The sequence below is a fragment of the Rana temporaria genome, chromosome 4 (genome assembly GCF_905171775.1).
Source record: "Rana temporaria chromosome 4, aRanTem1.1, whole genome shotgun sequence".
Classification (NCBI taxonomy): Eukaryota; Metazoa; Chordata; class Amphibia; order Anura; family Ranidae; genus Rana; species Rana temporaria.
This window is the reverse complement of record NC_053492.1, coordinates 342,662,667-342,683,634: the sequence shown is the minus strand read 5'-3', so window position 1 is coordinate 342,683,634 and position 20,968 is coordinate 342,662,667. Positions and strand designations below refer to the sequence as shown.

At 43.9% G+C, this 20,968-nt stretch overlaps 1 protein-coding gene across 2 annotated transcripts in view; it reads right to left on the bottom strand.

The window, feature by feature from the left end:
- HEATR5B (HEAT repeat containing 5B) overlaps positions 1 to 20,968 on the bottom strand; it is a 110,447-nt gene that overhangs the window by 40,532 nt on the left and 48,947 nt on the right. For both annotated transcript variants that reach the window (XM_040350796.1, XM_040350797.1), the window contains exons 20-27: positions 20,722 to 20,911; positions 19,577 to 19,746; positions 12,261 to 12,405; positions 11,854 to 12,033; positions 10,033 to 10,284; positions 7,692 to 7,873; positions 6,156 to 6,224; positions 5,898 to 6,077 (exon numbers count right to left, since the gene is read on the bottom strand). In XM_040350796.1, the coding sequence (XP_040206730.1) occupies positions 5,898 to 6,077; positions 6,156 to 6,224; positions 7,692 to 7,873; positions 10,033 to 10,284; positions 11,854 to 12,033; positions 12,261 to 12,405; positions 19,577 to 19,746; positions 20,722 to 20,911 (1,368 nt within the window). The remainder of the gene's footprint in view (positions 1 to 5,897; positions 6,078 to 6,155; positions 6,225 to 7,691; positions 7,874 to 10,032; positions 10,285 to 11,853; positions 12,034 to 12,260; positions 12,406 to 19,576; positions 19,747 to 20,721; positions 20,912 to 20,968) is intronic.

Sequence of the window (20,968 nt, the reverse complement as noted above, 5' to 3'; positions counted from 1 at the left end):
CATTGCAGAGATTCCCCTTCACATTCTGCCCCATAGCCAAACAGGAAGTGAAAGGAAATCTATGCCCATTAAAGCGGAGTTCCGGCCACAATTTTAAATATAAAACTTTTTAAATATGAAAACCCCTGTAATACACAAGCTTAATGTATTCTACTACAGTTAGTCTGTAAACTAAGGTCCGTTTTGTTAGGTTGTTACAGCATTTAGACACTTTATAAAACAGAAATTGACTGGGGCCATCTTAAGTGTGGGCATCATGAAGCCAGACTGTATGACTTCCTGGATTTCAGCCTTGCAAAACTCGCACATGCTCAGTGCTACACAAGCAATGTAATGGTTTCAGATCAGGTTTCAATAGCAACGGGAGTGTCAGAGGAAGTTACCGCCCCTTATCTATGCAAACCTCTCCTCCCCTCCTCCTTCCAGGAACCAGTAAATATAATAAATAATTTGTTCCTGTGCAGATATATCTACATGACAAGATGATATATATCTCTTGTTATATATGTGGTGTGTATACATATACCAGACATGTGCACTGTCAATAAATCCATTTTGTTTAGTTCCGTTTCGCATTAGCCGTTATTTCGTATTTTGTGCCCGAAACTCAATTCGGATTCGTACGAAATACGAATTTTCGTTAGATTCGTTCACTTTTCATAACAATTACCAACATTCGTTATGATGAATTTAAAAATCTGGACGCTTAAAGAGGACTAATAGTATCTGCTGTGCTCATTATGAGGTGTTCTCACCATCCCTGTGCTGTGCTCATGAGGGGGTGGTTCCCATCATCCCTGTGCTGTGCTGAGTTCCCGGGTCTGTACTTCTGCTGTGCTCATTATGAGGGGTTCCCACCATCCTTGTGCTGTGCTCATTATGAGGGGTTCCCACCATCCTTGTGCTGTGCTCATTATGAGGGGTTCCCACCATCCCTGTGCTGTGCTCATTATGAGGGGTTCCCACCATCCTTGTGCTGTGCTCATTATGAGGGGTTCCCACCATCCTTGTGCTGTGCTCATTATGAGGGGTTCCCACCATCCCTGTGCTGACTTCCTGGGTTTGTACTTCTGCTCTGCTCATTATGAGGGGTTCTCACCATCCCTGTGCTGTGCTGACTTCCCGGGGCTGTAGGGATGGTGGAAACCCCTCATAATGAGCAGAGAAGGAGTACAGCCACAGGGATGGTGGGAACCCCTCATAATGAGCACAGCACAGGGATGGTGGGAACCCCTCATAATGAGCACAGCAGAAGTACATACCCAGGAACTCAGCACAGCACAGGGATGATGGGAACCCCTCATAATGAGCACAGCACAGGGATGGTGGGAACCCCTCATAATGAGCACAGCAGAAGTACATACCCAGGAACTCAGCACAGCACAGGGATGATGGGAACCCCTCATGAGCACAGCACAGGGATGGTGGGAACCCCTCATAATGAGCACAGCACAGGGATGGTGGGAACCCCTCATAATGAGCACAGCAGAAGTACATACCCAGGAACTCAGCACAGCACAGGGATGATGGGAACCCCTCATGAGCACAGCACAGGGATGATGGGAACCCCTCATGAGCACAGCACAGGGATGATGGGAACCCCTCATGAGCACAGCACATGGATGGTGAGAACCCCTCATAATGAGCACAGCAGAAGTACATACCCAGGAACTCAGCACAGCACAGGGATGGTGGGAACCCCTCATAATGAGCACAGCAGAAGTACATACCCAGGAACTCAGCACAGTACAGGGATGGTGGGAACCCCTTATGAGCACAGTACAGGGATGGTGGGAACCCCTCATGAACACAGCACAGGGATGATGGGAACCCCTCATGAACACAGCACAGGGATGTTGGGAACCCCTCATAATGAGCACAGCACAGGGATGGTGGGAACCCCTCATGAGCACAGCAGAAGTACATACCCAGGAACTCAGCACAGTACAGGGATGGTGGGAACCCCTTATGAGCACAGTACAGGGATGGTGGGAACCCCTCATGAGCACCGTACAGGGATGATGGGAACCCCTCATGAGCACAGCACAGGGATGATGGGAACCCCTCATGAACACAGCACAGGGATGATGGGAACCCCTCATGAACACAGCACAGGGATGTTGGGAACCCCTCATAATGAGCACAGCAGAAGTACAGACCCAGGAACTCAGCACAGCACAGGGATGGTGGGAACCCCTCATAATGAGCACAGCACAGGGATGGTGGGAACCCCTCATAATGAGCACAGCAGAAGTACAGACCCAGGAACTTAGCACAGCACAGGGATGATGGGAACCACCCCCTCATGAGCACAGCACAGGGATGGTGGGAACCCCTCATAATGAGCACAGCACAGGGATGGTGGGAACCCCTCATAATGAGCACAGCAGAAGTACAGACCCAGGAACTTAGCACAGCACAGGGATGATGGGAACCACCCCCTCATGAGCACAGCACAGGGATGGTGGGAACCCTTCATAATGAGCACAGCAGAAGTACAAACCCAGAAAGTCAGCACAGCACAGGAATGGTGGAAACCCCTCATAATGAGCACAGCACAGGGATGGTGGGAACCCCTCATAATGAGCACAGCACAGGGATGGTGGGAACCCCTCATAATGAGCACAGCACAGGGATGGTGGGAACCCCTCATAATGAGCACAGCACAGGGATGGTGGGAACCCGCATCGGCCCGACACACCCCCCACCGGCCCCGGCACAGCACACTGCATCGGCCCCGGCACCCTGCATCGGCCCCGGCACACCGCATCGGCCCCAGCACCCTGCATCGGCCCCGGAACCCCACATCGGCCTCCGGCCCCCGGCACCCCGCATCGGCCCTGGCACCCCGCATCGACCCCGGCACCCCGCATCGGCCCTGGCAAAGCACCCCGCATCGGCCCCCGGCACCCCGCATCGGTCCCTGCACACTGCAGCACACCGCATCGATCCCCGCTACATGGATGCATTTGACGGGCACAGCAGATGCGCTTGATGGGCACAGCGGATGCGCTTGATGGGCACAGCGGATGCACTTGACGGGCACAGTGGATGAGTTTGACGGGCACAGCGTTTGGCACAGTGGATGCATTTGACGGGCACAGTGTTTGGCACAGTGGATGCATTTGATGGGCACAGCAGATGCGCTTGATGGGCGCAGCGGATGCGCTTGATGGGCGCAGCGGATGCACTTGACGGGCAGAGTGGATGCGTTTTATGGGCACAGTGGATGCATTTGATGGGCACAGTGTTTGGCACAGTGGATGCATTTGACGGGCACAGTGTTTGGCACAGTGGATGCATTTGATGGGCACAGTGTTTGGTACAGTGGCTGCGTTTGCTGGCAGAACAATTATTTGTATGGGGTACATGACATTGCACAGGTGACTTGCTATTGCACGCCCCCCCTCCCCAAGCTCTGCTGTATCTGTCCCTCCCAGCAACTCTCCACCTCTGCCCGCCCCCTCAAATCTATAATACAGCACAAGCGTGCATTCTGGGCGTGGGGGTGGGCGGGGCCGTTGTGGTATTAACATCCCTCCGCCTTCGCCCCCCCCCCTCCGCCTCCTCCCCCGCCCCCCTCTGCCTGCTCGAGAGAGGTTTTCAAGTGCGGCTTGCACTCGCGCATGCGCGGTAGAGCCCCGCGATTCGACGGACGAGAATCCTAATGCTGGAATTGATCTCCCAGGAGGTATAGCGGCGGCGGCGGGGGGGGGTAGCTCAGCCTCCCGCCGCGGCGGGGCGATTTTCAATGATCAACAACACAGTGAGTTTTAAAACCAAAAAAAAAATAATGTGCCAAATGTGTTTCAGGTGACACAGGAGCAGGCGATGCACAGGACTTAAAAAAGAGGGTGGAACTCCGCTTTAAGGGAATTGCCCCCCCCCCCCCACAGGCTCTGAGAACTAGTGTCCCCCCTACAAAATGAAACAGAAAGGGGTGTGGCCTTGACAGAAAGGGGTGGGTCATTATTAAATTAGGGGGTGCAAGAGTTTAGTCAGGCCTAGGGTAGCACAAAACCAAAATACACTACTGGGTGTGAGGCACCCAGTACCAAAGAAAATAGTGCCCACGCATTTGCAGAAACTCACAATGATGTCATTGCAAGCCAGACTGCCCCTTTAAAGCTTTGCCACCACTACTGTGGCCACATAATAGAAAACTGCCCAGAAAGTCCCAAAACAATAGGAAACACGGTCAGGGAGCCAGGGGAATCACTGGCCTGGACCTGTAGCACACCATGCAAGCACAGTCACCAGGTACACTGTACACTGGAGATCTCAGTCAACAGGATCCAGCATCAACTGTCAGATGTTACAGGCTGCCCCCATTCTGGGTACAATCTCTCTAGGCCTACTGGCCATAGCGACCAATCTGGATAAGGCCTACCTCTTCCCCGTCAGGAATGTAAGGAAAAGGCCATGGGCAATGGGAACCAAGCCAAGCAAAAGATCTTCAGAGAGACACAGGAAAAAAAAAAAAACGTTCATTCCCTAGGAACACTGGGAGGGGTTAGGTGGGGATTCCTGTTTTTTTTTAGCTAGCGTCCATTTACCTGAATGTGTCAGGATGACACACTCAGTTACGCATATGAACCCCTCTGTGTTCTGTGATATATAAATTAAGAAATCAGATTTTCCTTTGATTTTTAGATAAACTTATACCTGAAATTGTATGGCCTCCTGTGGAACTGCCATTAAAGAAGTAAGCATACATTCAGATAATTGATCCTTCTTTAATAGCAATAATGTGATCTCTAGCCTTATTTAAGCCTTTTCTGATAAGCCCCAGATCGGATTGTAGATGAACTTTTTTTTGCAATAGGCAGTTATAGCTGCCATTATGGCTGCCACTTGTGGAATAGCGGTGTTGTTTTGATCCATAGTTTGTTTTCCCTTAGTAAAATGTTTGAGTTTTGACAAGATGTTTTCAGCATTGTGAGGATTGGGGAACAGCCTCAATTGAGTGTAAAAAATGTGTTAGTTAAAGGGTCACTAAAGGAATTTTTTTTTTTTAGCTAAATAGCTTCCTTTACCTTACTGCAGTACTGGTTTCATGTCCTCATTGTTCGTTTTTGCTTTGATGTTGCTGTAATTCCTCTCTGTTCTGGACACTTCCTGGTTGTCTGTTTCCTGATGACCACAGTACTGGGAGATTTCTCACTGTGGTGACTAATCAAGGAGGTGTGTCTATAACCCCTCAGCACCAATACAGTTTTGTTTTGCAAAACCTTCACTGCCCTCTATTGGCTCTTTGTCTCTGTACATCAGAGAACCGGGAAACAACAGCAAAAACGAAACTAAACTGTAGGTACATATATGATTGATTTTTATCTATTTTTAATCATTTTTAAAAGGAATCAGTTAACTATTATGTCTCTATACCCTGTAAACAGTCATTTCAGCAAAAAAATTTTTTTTCCTTTAGTGACCCTTTAAGCTTAGTGATAAAGGCGGGATTTCAGAGTCTCTTACTTTAATTGGTTCAACTTTAATCGCCAGTTGGCCGGTTTGTATGCTTTCTGAGTTCCCACGGTTTTAGGGGTCCGAGGACTCAAAAACCGAGTATCATGGGTGTTGTGTTTTTAAGTCTAAGTACCTGCTTACCTTTACTCCTGCAAGTACTACCCAGGCTGTTCACATGGGCATTTCCAGGCTATTGTGTTTAGTGTCCCAGGCTTAGTGTATATCAGCCCAGTCCCCAGGGTCAGTCAATCCACCTCTACTGGCTAGATAAGCTGGCTCAGGATGAATTGCTGCAAGACTGACCACTGGAACTCCATATGGCCTCTCAACACGCCAGCACAGCCTTGCATTCCCCGATAAATATCTATGAAGAAAACTACCAGGGAATGGAAATAAAAACAAATAGCTGGTTAAATCACATACATACCTACCTCTGCCCAAGCTTTTAATACAGCCAGTTTCTCCATAGTAATGGCACTTTCCCGGTAAAGCTGACTTGAAGATCCCTTTCCTGCTTGCACCTTGTCTAGTGAGGAAACAAGGAGGTTGTGAACCCTGCGAAGATCATTCAGATCACTCACGACTCGGCTCCCTATCCAGGCACTACACACCTAACAAAAATACACAAATGTCATTGAAATGTTCTAGGAAAATGTTGTTTTAAATATTCAAAGCTTAAACATTTATACCTGGCAAGCTTTTGCTGTAATGTCTGAGGGTGTATCCTGTGAAAATGCCGGCCGTAGTGCAGCTCCAACCTGGAAATTACATTTATGGTTAGTTTTCTGAAGCAGTTAAGCACTAATGAAACATCTTAAAAAAAAAAAAACCTACTTAAAAAAATTAACACTTGAGTAGCATTTAAAAAAAAAAAAATGGACTGAGAAATGTTTACAACAAAATGCTGTTGCTTTAATTGATCTCTGTTGCAAAGCAAACTACAAATGCAGTATAGCAGATATCAGAAAGTGGCAGGTCCTACCTTCAACAGCACCACCTAACTCTCCAATCCCCAAATGAGGCCTTGTGAAAAAGCAAACTGGCAGCTGTGGGGCACACATGGCTACTGCGCCCTCCTTCAAAGGAGCTTGGTGACGTCTCACCAGTCTGTCGCAGCTTATCAATCCTGCATTAGTTCTATTTTTTTTAAGGATTTTTTTCCCTTTGCCATCACCTAGTGATGTGGACAGTATTACACTTCCCCTCTTAAGGCGTCCCCACTCTGGATGAAGGAGCAACAGACACAGTGTTGGAAAGCATCATTGTCAATCTGGGGGGGAGGAGGGTTAGATGCACTTGCAGATTTGTTTTCCCCCCATTCTGGATAGAGTAAGGGAGGGTTATAAACCCTGTCAGTTTTTTTGCTTTCTATGTCCCATTGGGGAAATTTCCCTTCACTTCCTTTCCCATAGCCAAAACAGGAAGTGAGAGGAAATCCCTGAAAAAATCTAAGAGAATCTCTTGGTATACCCCCTGGTCACCAGAACTAGTGTCCCCATTGGACGATTTCCCGTCTATTACTGTTCTGGGATTTTAGTTACCCCTGTCAATGTTAAATGGTTGGTCTCAACCTTTTAACTGCCATTATTGATGGACAGCTTGGTCAGATAAAAAAGGTTGAAAAAAGAACAGACTGGCTTCATCAATGAGTAAAAATAAAAGCAAAAAAAAAAAACGAAGAAAAAAAAAAAATGCAGCCATCATACAGTATCTAAGGTTTTTGAATTTAGCACCACTTTAGGCACTGGCATAGAGGGAAAGAGAACCCGCCTAGTCCTATGCAAATATAAGCTTTCAGAAAGTCAGCATCTGTATAGTGTTGGCAGATCAGGAAAGAGGGCAAAAAAAATGTATTATATTATAAATTCATACACTCATATTTATTTCTCCATATATAACTCACTTAGTCAATACTCAAAACCAGTGTTTCTCCAGTCTTCAAGCGCCCCAAAAGGTCATGTTTTCATGCTTTCCATTATTTTGCACAAGTGATTTGATCAGTTTCACTGCCTTAGTAATTACCACATTCATTTCATCTAAGGGAAATCCTGAAAACATGACCTGTTGGGGCGCCTTGAGGACTGGAATTGAGAAACACTGCTCTAAACCATGGTACAACTGTGCCTCTGAATTGTGTGATAAAATAAAATGCTGCACTCTCAAGCTCACAAAACATCTGCCAAGAAGCTGTGTGAAGGATATTTTGCTAAGCATATTTTCCTTACGTTAGCTTGATACTGTTCTAGAATTACATGTCCAGGAAATTCAGGCTCAGGAACAGAGGCAAATTTTTTGATGATATCCTCCAAGGCCTGTAAACCAGCCATACGAAGTTGATTGCTGTGATCAGTAGCAGCCATGAAAGCCATCCGAATAAGGTCAGAGAGGTGCAAAACCAAAAGGTCATCTGTAAAACAAAAAATGCCAAAATTAGAGTATTAGTCCGACTCCAGCACTGCAGGACGTGTGAAAATATATTCTACTAGGAGAATTTGTTCAAACTCAGCATTATATATCAGGCTCTAAAAATACACAGGAAAAAAAAGAAAAAAAAAAAAAGATTTTTGCACTCCTAAAGTGTTATTAAACTCTGCATTTTATCTTGTACCTAAAGATAGGCCTATCATAAGGCTTACTTGTAGGTAAAGTAAATATCTGCACCATTTAGAAGATATTTACATGTGTAGCAGCTGGCTCTCAATGGATGACATACCACCCATTGAGAGACCTGTGACACGGCCATGACATCTGCATTGGAGTTATAGCATTGTGGCTTAAAAATGTCCGGAGCCCAGGATTCCCTGTCCACGGCGACAGCCCGCCACTGGAGGGATCAATGTTTTAGGGAAGTCTGTCATTCTATGCTACAACTGGGGGGGGCAGTTTACACACATTGCAGGTGCAGTGCAGTGTACCTGTGGCTTTCCTGCAGGTTTTCTACACTTAGCCATAGACTTCTTGGACAGAGGCATGGCTATGGACGTGGTGCACTTGAATTTTGCAAAAGCATTCGATACAGTTCCCCACACACGGCTCATGTGTAAGGTAAAGTCTACAGGATTTCAGCACTTAGCGGGATGGGGGCGTCTGTGAGGACTCTATATGTAATCTGGTAACTATATGTGCCCCAACATTGGAGGCAGGGTCCCACCTGGAAATGGATCTCCCTAGTATACCATCGATAGGCACTCTAATTAAAAGGGTATGGGGGAGGTCAGGAAAGCCCTGAGAGTAAAAGGCCCGCTGCCATTTACCCCGATATGGCATAATCCAAGATACCCGGAAATACAGGAATTAAGGGGATTTACCCTATGGAAAGAGAAAGGGATATATTTTTTCGCGCAGCTGTATGAGGGGGATGTATTGAAAACGTATGAACAGCTGTGTCGATTCCAGTCGTTCCAGCTAAACCCAAAGGGGTTCTACCAATACCTCCAACTCCGACATGCGCTGCAGGCACAACAAAAAACACAATCTCTAGTAACATCGGTAGAACCTCTGATTAATAGTAGTACTCGGAACAGAGGACCGGAAGGACTAATATCAAAAATATACGCGGAACTGTTATCTAAGGCCCAGGACCATACATCCCTGAAATGTCGCAGCAAATGGGCTGAGGACATAGAGGATATAGATGAAAATCTATGGAACAAAGCCGTAGAATCCATTGCCGTAGTATCGATATCCGCGTCTCATAGATTGTCACAATTATTTATTTTGCATAGGGCATATAGAACACCAGAGCAGTTGCATAGATGGGGGGGGGAAGAGATTCCCCGTTATGCCCAAAGTGCAAAATACATCATGTAGATTTTATACATCTGATATGGAGATGTCCAAAACTACATAGGTATTGGGAGGAGATCTCCCATTGCATAAGTAGATTGGCACGGGTATCTATCCCTCTGGACCCCCCGGTATATATACTGGGGGCCATAGATGTTGAAACATTCCCAAAAGGAATATATTTAAATGATAACCAGAGTACTATACTCTATATATTTATTTTTTTCTCTAAACATCTATGTGTTCATTTATGTGTCCATGGGCATATATACTAACATGGAGGGGCATTTAGAGGCATGAAAAAGCCCCTAAAAGCAGTATTTTTAACGCTCGGTCTGCATAAGGCTAAAAGTGTTTTTACTGGTACCCCAACTAAGGCCCCTTTCACACTGGGGTGGTGGGTGCGTCGGCGGTAAAGCGCTGCTATTTTTAGCAGCGCTTTATCGTAATTTTTCTTGCTTTCACACTGGAGTGTGAGGAGCGGCTCTTTCAGGGCGCTTTGCAGGTGCTATTTTTAGCGCCTACAAAGCGCCTCAGTGTTAAAAGGGGTCTAAGCAAAAATTAATATTTAACCCTTGCAGTGTGGGGAGCGCTCACTGCAAGATAAAAAAAAAATTCATATTCCTGGAGTGCAGCTTTAACTTACAATGGTTAGAAAAATCTTTAATATAAGAAAGCAACATCTCAAAGAGAGCATCGTCCATTTGTAAGGTTCTGTATAAAGCACATATAGCAGTCTTCATAAATTAAGAATAAAGAAAAATTATTTGAAAGTCTTACTTTTGCTATTTTTTAGTTTTAGTGTGCGAGCTGCAGCTAAATCAAAGTGCGCTTTGTCAGCGTTTTCACACAGCAATATAATTCTGCAAAGACAGTCTGCAGCAAAGACACGTGTAGCCCAGCGGGGTGCCACAAACGGTTTTGATTTATCATCCTCTCCAAGAGTAGTAAACATGGTATCGTCATCCATTTCATCTTTCTTTTCGGACGATTCATCCCTTCCTCCAGCCACCACAGCAGTTGTTCCTACTTCTACAATGACAAAAGTAGTATGGGCTTTTTAATGAGCAACATACAAAAAACATTTTGCTATATTTTGCCTAAATCAGAAAAATTTGCTCAGGTCAGAGAAGAAGTAAGAATAATGAATTAGAGGGATAATCAATGCAAACAGAGGTATTGGTGTTTAAATGTTTTCTGTACTTTGAAAATTGGCAGGGAGTAGATCCATATATTAAATACATATAGCTAGATTCAGGATGGCGAGCGCATACTTGCGGCGGCGTAGCTTATGGCATTTACACTACGCCGCCGTAAGTTAGCGAGGCAAGTACATGATTCACAAAGTACTTGCCTGCTAAGTTACGGTGGCGTAACGTAAATGCGTCGGGCGTAAGCGAGCCTAATTTAAAATAGGCTGAGGGGGCGTGTTTTATTCTAATTTGGGTTGACCTGATGTGATTGACGTTTTTTTGGGGACGGCGCATGCGCCATCCGTGTACATATCCCAGTGTGCATTGCGGCCAAGTACGCCGCACGGTCCTATTGATTTCGACGTGGACGTAAATGGCGTAAAACCCTATTCACGGACGACTTACGCAAACAACGTAAAATTTTAAAATTTCTACGCGGGAACGGCGGCCATACTTAACATTACTATTCCAGCTATTTGATGGAATAACTTTAGGCCTGATAATGCGTTACGTAAACGGCGTATCTGTACTGCGTCGGACGGGCGTACGTTCGTGAATAGGCGTATCTAGTGATTTACATATTCTACGCAGACCGCAATGGAAGCGCCACCTAGCGGTCAGCCTAAAAATTACGCTTTAGGATACGAGGGTGTAAGACACTTACGCCGCTCGTATCTGAGCCTAATTTAAGCGTATCTGGATACTAGAATACGCTTAAATTGGCGCCGACGCAAATTCTGACTTAGGCTGGCGTATCTACTGATACGCCAGCCTAAGTCTTTCTGAATCCACCTAATAGCCTGTATCTAGGACCTTCACTCTCTTTATAAGGATAAGTATTGACAGCAAAAGTCTAAGGCCTCCTCTGTTTCTCTAATAGCTGGATCCCTCAAAGACCATGCTTATTTGTAGAGAAGAAGCTGACAGCAATTAGCGTCACTGCAGCCTACTCTGATCAGCTGCACCCTCCTTTGAAATAGAAGATCGACACACTGAATTACATAGAACATGCCAAGTATTTTAAAGTATTTCAAGCATCTTCCTTGACAGAATGGCTTGTAAAGCCCCAAATCTCTAAACGATAAAACTGCAAAACAAGCCATTGCGTTAAGAGCAAAGGAGTACATTTTTAAACACCCTGGGCTTACATAAAAGTATCTGAGGGGAGATCTTTCTATATTTACAAATGAGATACATACACAAAATATTGTATGTCTTCTTCAATATCATAATTTTAATGCATGCAGACACCTTCGTGCCTTAAGCAAATTTTTATACATTTTTTTAATTTCAATTTTGCATACAACTTTATAAATGTATTTCTTTGATTTACACCATTAGCAATAAATATGCAGATAGACAGAAAATTTCTAATAAAAAACAGATGGCTACCAATTTAGAAACATACCACTAGTGGCTGCCAAGACATCTTTGCATAGTTGCAACCAATGGGATAATTTATTCACAGCCAAGGAAGAAAGCATGTGACCCAAAGTGTCATGTATGTCTGAGCAAAGTTTCCTGTCGGTTTCTCGGTCCAGCATGCCAAACAGAACTCCTTCCAGACCCGTATCGGTTATATTTATGTCTGAAAACAGAAAAAGAAAATTATAAATGCTGATCGACTGTTAAAGCATATATTCCTTTGTACTGTTAATAGCAACCCTTTATCAGCTTAGACATTTCAAATTTTTTTTTAAGTAAAAAACAGACAACAATAAACACCAACAGGGAATATAAACTAGCCATTTTTCACTTTAACCAAAATGTTTTAGTTAGAGTTATTGAACACGTACTTTACATTTTCCAACTTACTTATGCCACTGGTTTCCTTGTCCCCAGCATTTTTTGCAAGATTCATGGCATATTCACACACTTCAGCCGCTTCCCTCTGTGCCAGCTGTCTCAGGCAAGCTACAGCTGCACGTCTCAACAGTAAATGGGAACTACCCAGATGAACCTACAGAAGAGAGTTACTCTCAGTTTACAAAACATAAAACAGTTACTACATAGAACACTTATTGGAATAAGAGAATCATTGCGCAAGCTAAACTGATATGAAACATTTAGCAATTACAGTTGAAATCATGGTAAATAAAATACTATTTTTGACTTGCCAGTGAAACTTGTTTCTTGGCGTACAGTACAGGACACAGGTCTGTTCTTTTTGATCTCCCTATTACTTGCTACAAACTGAGGCTAGCTGTGATTGGGTCAGGTTATATAGGGGGTTCCTGCAGCTGCCTTTTTGTCAGTATCCAATCATCTGCATATAACACATGGTTAAAGATTAAAGATTCTGTGTCCTGTACTGTACTTCAAGAAAGTGTTTTACTGCTAGGACAAAAATCCTATTTTCTTAGTCATACACCAGATCTTCAGCCTTTAAAGGAGTTGTAAATTCAGAAGGGTTTTTTCCTCTTATTGCATTCATTGCATTAAGATAAAAGGCCATCTGTGTGCAGCAGCCGCCCCGGCATTCCCCAATACTTGCCCGAGCCCCATCTCTGTCCAGCGAAGTCCACGAGTGTCTAGGCCATCCAAGACTCTCTCTCCTGATTGGCTGAGACACAGCAACGGCGCCATTGGCTCCGGCTGCTGTCAAAGTCAGTCAGACAATCAGGAGAAAGAGGGGATGGGTCATAGCTCCATGTATTAATAGACACAGAGAGCTGTGACTTGGCTCGGGTGTCTCCATAGCAAACTGTTTGCTGTGGGGGCACTCGACAGGAAGGGTGGGGCCAGGAGGACAGAAGAGAAACCCGAGAAGAGGAGGATCTGGGCTGCTCTGTGCAAATCCACTGCACAGGGCAGGTAAGTATAATTATTTTTTTTTCCCCAAAAAAATAAAACGAGACTATACCAAATCCCTTAAATTATGAGACGTCCAAACAGCAATCCAACTGAGGGATGGAAAGCACAACAAACAGAAAGAACAGATGTTCCCCACAGGGTACCTCTTAGAAATAAAATTCCTGGTTTCACACCATGCAATACAGCCGTTCCAGGCGTGATGGTGGACTTAAGTCAATAAGTCAACTTCCTAGCTTTCGCAAGAGTAGCGATGACTGTATCCAATAGGTCCCCGTCCCTCATGATAATGCTGTAAAAAAAAAAGTGACCGAGAAGCAAGTGGTCAACTGGACTTTGGGACAGAAGATCTGGACAATCAGAAAGTAACCACGAAGAGTCTCCCAGGAGTCTTCATATGTTCCAATACCATTATTCTGCTAGGCCAGTTTGGTGCAATGAGGTTTACCAGAATGCTCGCAAACTCGATTCTGCGTGTGTACGCTGCAAAGGCCCTGGGGGCCCAGAAGACAACTGAGAAAGTCCACCTGCCAATTTTCAAACGCCTAAGATTTGGATGACAGACAAAGCCAAAGTGTGAAATTTTACCCAAGAGAGCACAAGTCAGCTTTCTTTTTTTATGCTTCTACAGTTAATTCAGGCACTGTTGACTAAATTCTTGTAAGACGACCTTGAAACTGAGGGAACCAATGTTGAAGTGACAACCAAATTATCCATGATCCATGAAGTTGATAGGAAGAGGAGTGTCCTCTGACAACCAAGTGACCTGCACCAATAGGACACCCAAAACTCTTCCACAGCCCAATAGGCTGTTATCTATCGTGAGAACTTTCCATGTCTTCAGAAAGACTCTGGACTCCAACAACAGATTGAAATCCACCACACAGGGAGAAACTGGCCTTGCTGGTTAGACACATGGGGCAGTCAAAGGATAAAGATTTTTTATTCAACACTGAAAGGAGATCGAGTTACAACAGTCTGGATTAAAACTGAGCATATGGCACTACCTTGAAGGAGGCCATCATGCAGGCACAAGTCCAGGGTCGACTCTTGGTCCGAAGGGCACAGGCACATGAGCGGAACAACAGAAATTTGTCCTGGGCAGGAAGACCCAAGCACTTTTAACAGTGACTCTGTTCCAGCGACGACTTCTAATGCCGCATACACACCATCACTTTATGTGATGAAAAAAAACGACACTTTCTGTGAAGTAAAAAATGACGTTTTTGAAACTTCAATTTTCAAAGACGAAGTTGCCTACACACCATCGTTTTCTCACAATGATCTTGCAAAGTGAGGTTACGTTCCACCACGTTTTACCATTGAAGCTTGCTTCATAAGTAGCTTCTGGGCATGCGTGGATGAAAAAACTTCTTAGAAAACGAAGTTTTTTGCTACACACGGTCAATTTCTGTGAAGTAAAAAGTGCACTTTTGAAAAACGACACATAAAATTGTAGCATGCTTCAATTTTTTTTGGTCGTTTTTTAGAAGACATAAAACGACGTTTTCCCCCACACACCGTCAATTAAAGTGACGTTTTTAAAAACGTCTTTTTTTCATCACATAAAGTGGTGGTGTGTACGCGGCATTAGGGTTGAGGAGCCAACCAAAAATTAGAAAAAGGGGGCATGGAGCTAAACTTGGCTGGCTTGGAAGCTAGCCTACTAACAAGAAAGAGCTGGAAGAAAATTTTGCAACAAACTAGGTTAACTGGCAACAGGCCAGTAACACGATTTGGTATAAAAAGAGCATCTTAGAGATTCAGCGTGTCTCTGATGTAAGGATGGGAAGAGGCTCACGGATCACCGAGTCTAAAATTCGTTGAACAATTTCAGAATAATGTTCAACGTAAAATTGCAAAGACTCTAAATATCATCATTTACAGTACATATCATCTTCAAAATATTCCAAGAATCTGGAGAAAGCTCTGTGTACAAAGAACAATACTGGATTTCCGTGCTCTTTGGGCCCTCAGACGTCACCTCATTAAAAACAGGCTTGATTCTGTGATGGAGTGCATGGGCTCAGGAATACTTCCACAAATTACTGTTCACAGTGCCACCCAAAAATGCAAGTTAAAGTTTATTAATCATGAATCCATATCTAGACATGATACACAATCGCAACCATCTTCCTAGACCAAAGCTCATTTAATCACTTCCCACCATACCTGTATCGCCCTCAGGTTTAAGTGGCAATACCAGGATCATGGCTGCAGCCATGACCCCGATATCTTTTTATTCAGCCGGAAATTCTGAATAGAGACGCTGGATTGCTATAGAGCCGCTGAATCACTTTTGCATGCGGCGGAAGGGGATGTTGTTTCTCCCCCATCCCCTGCTGTTTTGTGCTGCCATCCTGGGCTCTCCCTTTCTAATGGTTCAGCCAGCTGACCATAGAGATGAAGGAGGAGAAGAAGTTCCTCAATCATCTCTATGGTCTATGAAACCAGAAGCGACAAGGATTTTGTCACTTCTGGTTTTGCTTTGTAGTAAACAAGTTGTTAGCGGCCTGTAACAGCATCTGGTAAAACCGATCTCAGTTTGATAAAAAAAAATAAAAAAATGTATAGAATAAAAAAAAAGAAAAGAAAAGAGAAGCACCCCCATACATAGGTCTAGCACGCAAATGAAAACAATGATCACACCAGACGTGTGAGGTATCACCACGAACATCAGAGCAAGAGCAATAATGCAAGGTTCAGATGTCCTGTGTAATTCTAAACTGGTAGCCTGAAAATAAGTTTAAAGCGTCGCCTATGGAGATTTTTTTTTTTTTTTTAAATCAGGCAAAGGTCTATGGAAATGTCGCAAATTTGTACAACCAGACATTAATCCCTTCAGCCCCAGAAGATTTTACCCCCTTCCTGACCAGTGCATGTTTTACAATTTGGCACTGCGACGCTTTAATTGACAATTGCGCGGTCGTGCGATGCCGTACCCAAACAAAATTTGCGTTCTTTTTTTCCCACAAATAGAGCTTTCTTTTGGTGGTATTTAATTACCTCTGCGTTTTTTTTTGCATTATAAACAAAAGAACAGCGACAATTTTGAAAAAAAAACACACAATATCTTTTACTTTTTGCTATAATAAATATCCCAATTTTTTTAAAAAACAAAAAACTCATTTGTTTCCTCAGTTTAGGCCAATATGTATTCTTCTACATATTTTTGGTAAAAAAAAAAAAAATCACAACAAGCGCATATTGATTGGTTTGCAGAAAAGTTATAGCGTCTACAAAATAAGGGATAGAATTATGGCATTTTTATTAATATTTATCTGTGATTTTTATCGGGACTGCGACATTATGGCGGACAGATCGATAACTTTTTACACATTTTTGGGACCATTGACAATTTTACAGCAATCAGTGCTATAAAAATGCACCGATTACTGTAAAAATGTCACTGGCAGTGAAGGGGTTAACACAAGGGATCAAGGGGTTGTGTTCCCTCTCTGTGTTTTAACTAAAGGGGGATAGGACTTACTAGGATATAACGTTGTTTCACCCAGCAGAGACATGTTTCTGCAGTAAAACTGCCGCGGCTGGTCGGCAAGTAGTTAAAAGTACATGTAGTTCACATCAGATGTCAATTCCACATACCAGTATCGTAGTTCACGTCATGGGAATGCTTTAAGCGCCCATTCTAGGGTCATGCACAACGAGCCACTTGAACCACCTTTTGCTTTAAATTACAGCCTTTAGTCTGTTGGGATAGGTCGCTACTAATTTTGTACATCTAGACTTTGCAATATTTGCCCACTCTTCTTTTCAGAACTGCTCAAGTTTGGTTACATTTTATGGTGACCGTTTGTGGACTGCAGTCTTCAAGCCATTCCACAGATTTTCAATGGGGTTTAAAGAAGTCGTAATCCCAAGAAAAAAAAAAAAGAAAAAAGAAAGAAAGAAGAGATACTGTTCCCTTATAGCAGGTTAAACAGCACAGTGCTTGTGCTGTCTAATTTGCCCCTCTCTAAGCTGTAAAAAACCTGGTTGATCCTGCCTGTTCCACTTAGTGTGCTGATCACGGTAATCAAGGCTGCTGATCCATACAGTGTTCAAGTTGCGTGCGTGTGTGTGTGTGTATGTATGTATGTGTGTATGTATGTGTGTATGTATGTATGTATGTGTGTCCCGTCCCTATTAGTAGCTAGCAGTAAAGGTAAATAAAGATTACTGTCAGCCCCTTTGTTTTATCAAGCCATCCTACACTGTGTAAATGTTTGTGCAAGATGCCTCTAAATATCTCATCTCAGATCTTTTCTGGCGGTAACGTGACCTCCGGCCACTCTCCTCCTCCAATCTAAATACTACAGTGAGTGGGGCTAAGTGGACAGCACAGTGGTCATGTGACCTCCCCAGCGGAAATCAGAGGGGATTCTCGGCCCTTAGATCGGAGGAGAGCAGCCGGAGGTCACATGACCGGCCAGAAAAGATCTAAGATAAGGTATTTAGAGGCATCATTTTACAAAAACATTTACTCAGTGTAGGATTGCTTGATAGAACAGAGGGGCTGGCAGTAAAATGTTGTTTCAACTTTACAACCACTTTAAGTCTGGGCTCTGACTAGGCCATGCAAGGACATTCGCCTTTTTCTCCTTCAACCACTGTGTGGTAATTTTTGCTGTTTGTTTTGGGTCATTGTCATGTTGGAATGTAAACCTTCTTCCCATTGACAACTTTCTGGCAGAAGGCAGCAAATTTTCCTTAAGAATTTAATAGTATTTTGCCCCATTTAACACTCCTATAAACAGGATATCACCACCTCCATGCTTAACACCATTTCTATAGTAATTTGGATGGTGAGCTGTATTGAATTTTCGCTACACATATCGTTTGGTGTTGAGGCCAAATAATGCCAAAGAATTTTTGATATTGTTGTCACATGCACCACAATGACCACTCTGTCATAAATTTCTGTACCTACTTTAGAGTTGTTGTAGGCCTCTTGGTAGCCTCTCTGACCAGTTTCCCCCTGGCTTTTTCATCCAGTTTGGAGCGACGTCCTGATCCAAGGAGTGTCTGTGTTGTACCAAACACCTTCCACTTCTTACTAATAGACTTCACTGTATTTCTAGGCATTGATAAAGCTTTTGACATTGTTTTGTATCCATCTACTGACTTGTGCCTGTCTGCAACTTTATCTTGGAGATCTTTCGACAGTGCCTTGCCACCTATAGTAGATAGTTTGCCTCAGTTGCACTACCAGGGACTGAAATGCTCCAGAAAGCTCTTTTCATGCTGGGCTAATCAAAATCACCACAGCTGATCACATTTGAAAGTCAAATGGCTTTGTGTGCCATTGAGGCTGCATTCACACCTGAGCGTAGGTTGTTCGGTCGTTTTTTTCCGGCATTTTGTCGTGCGTATTCATGCTTATTTGCGCGTTTGCCTACAGTGTCGTCCGACGTTTTTGTACTTCGACGTTTTTTATTTTAGCCAATAGGAAAATGATCATCTTTACATCACTTGTTGCTATGTTGGTAGATTTTATTTATCTTCTGCCTGGGTGAAATGCAGGGCAGTCTTAATAGCATCATGGGCCCCTGGGCAAAGTAATGCTCTGGGGCCCCTACAATGATGACAGTGAAGGTAAACAGACATCAAGTAGGTAGGAGGCAGACTGCCTCCCCTGTGTATCTATCACTCTCAGTGCCATCATGGGGCCCCCATTTTCGGGGCAGCGTGGGCTCAAGGACCAGCTGCTTTGGGGAAATTGCAGGGGCCCCCTATGCAGCTGGGGCCCCTGGGCAGTGCCCAGGTGTGCCCTCTCATTAAGACAGCCCTGGTGAAATGTTCTATTGATTAAAGCGACAAAAGGCCCGTAGCAAACGCTCGTTGTCGCGCTGGTCGCTTGAATCGAGCGTTTCCATTACTGTCTTTCGGAAATGCTCAAAAACGCCCAAAACGCCCAAACCGCCCGATACGCGCGACAAAAAAGGGTCCGGAACTTGTTTGAGCTTCGCTGGTCCCCACTCCCTTCCTGGCCTGCCAGCTGCATGCTCGGATTAGGGTCTGGTATGGATTTTGTGGGGGACCCCCAAGCCATTTTCTTTTTAAATTTTGGCATGGGGTTCCCCTTAAAATCTGTACCAGACTTGAAATTCAGATGCGTTCCCATAGAAGGCAACAGCCGAGAATTCGCATCTGAACAGCACTGCAGTGCTTAGAAAACACACAGGACTCTTTTTAAATTTGCAGTGAATACGCACTGCGGCAGCATCGTATATATGTGAACCGGCTCCATAGAGAAGGCTGCCAGTTCACATGTAATGCAAATCGGAGGTGCGTACTACAAACAAAACAAAATTACTTACACAGAGACAAGGGACCAAACTGGACAAGTTGACATGCCGAGGGGCAAACATATGAAGTTGCTGAAGGCAGGAAATAGCAGCAGCCTGGACCAATGAATCTGAGTGGTCCTGCATGATAGCACAGCCCACAAGGCAAGAGGAACGAATGGTTGAAATTGTGGCCCCATTTCCTGTGATAGAAAATTAACATTTTTATTAGTTAGTTCATTGAAGGAGAATTCGTAATAGCAATGTATATATGCATTAAGTACACGCCATAACATTATTATTATTCTTGTTATACGGGATTTATATAGTGCCAACAGTTTGCACAGTGCTTTACAATAAAAAAGGAGATAGTACAGTTACAATACAAGAGCGTTTGATTAGATCATCTGCATCTGAGAATCACAGCCACAGAGCCCTGCTCATCACTATCGACATAAGGATCCTGCAGTTTACCAATATACAAGTGTTTTTCAAAAAGTTTTTGCATTTTTTTAAACTATTAAATATAAAAAAGTGTGTAAACTTTTTAAAGACCCCTCACAGAAGCTTGTAACAAGCCATCACAACTAAAAGCATAAAGCTCCACACATTTGCTTTACATGTTCACTAAAATGAGAGTGTACATCAGCTGAGGAGAGTACCCCTCTGCCGTCGCCATCTTCGTTAGGGAATCAGGAAACAAAGCCTGCTGTCCTCTGGGACCTGTGTGTCTCCTAGAAGACAGCGGGGGGGAGTAGGTGCCAGACGTGGCATAGGTCACCGTGGTGATCTATGCCCAGAAGTGGCAGCATATACCTGTATTACACAGGTATCTGCTCCCTCCTCCCTCCTGAAAGGTGCCAACTGTGACATCGGAGGGGGGGAGGATTCCAAAAAGCGGAAGTTCCATTTTTGAGAAGGAGAAGCAGAGGGAGGAAAGATCAGATCAACGGAATTTATTCACCCTTTCGAGAATAGGTGGGGGTGCACGTTTGGGTCCAAACGGAAAGCAGTTTAACCTCTGCATATGAAAAGCTGTGAAAACATGTATTATTAACCCAGGTCATGATAAAAAAAAAGTAAAGAAGGATAAATAAAAATGCAGACCATGATTTAAAATAGTTTCAAGAAATATAGTGGCAAATTGGCTCACTGAAGCACACTATATAGGAGCTTACCTTGTAGTTCTGGTCCAACTGTTGTGATTATAGCACCCAAGCAGCGACCCAGACACTGGTGCACCTCTGTATGTGAAGGTGGGACCATCAGTAGAAGTGTAAGCACTAAAGACAGTGTTGGTTCAACATAGCCACGATACATTGGACCACTTGAATCAACGATTAAGGCAAGTGAATGAAGAGACCATGTCTACAAAAAAAATGCATCCAGTTTACATGAATAACAAAATGTACATATTTTCTTTAT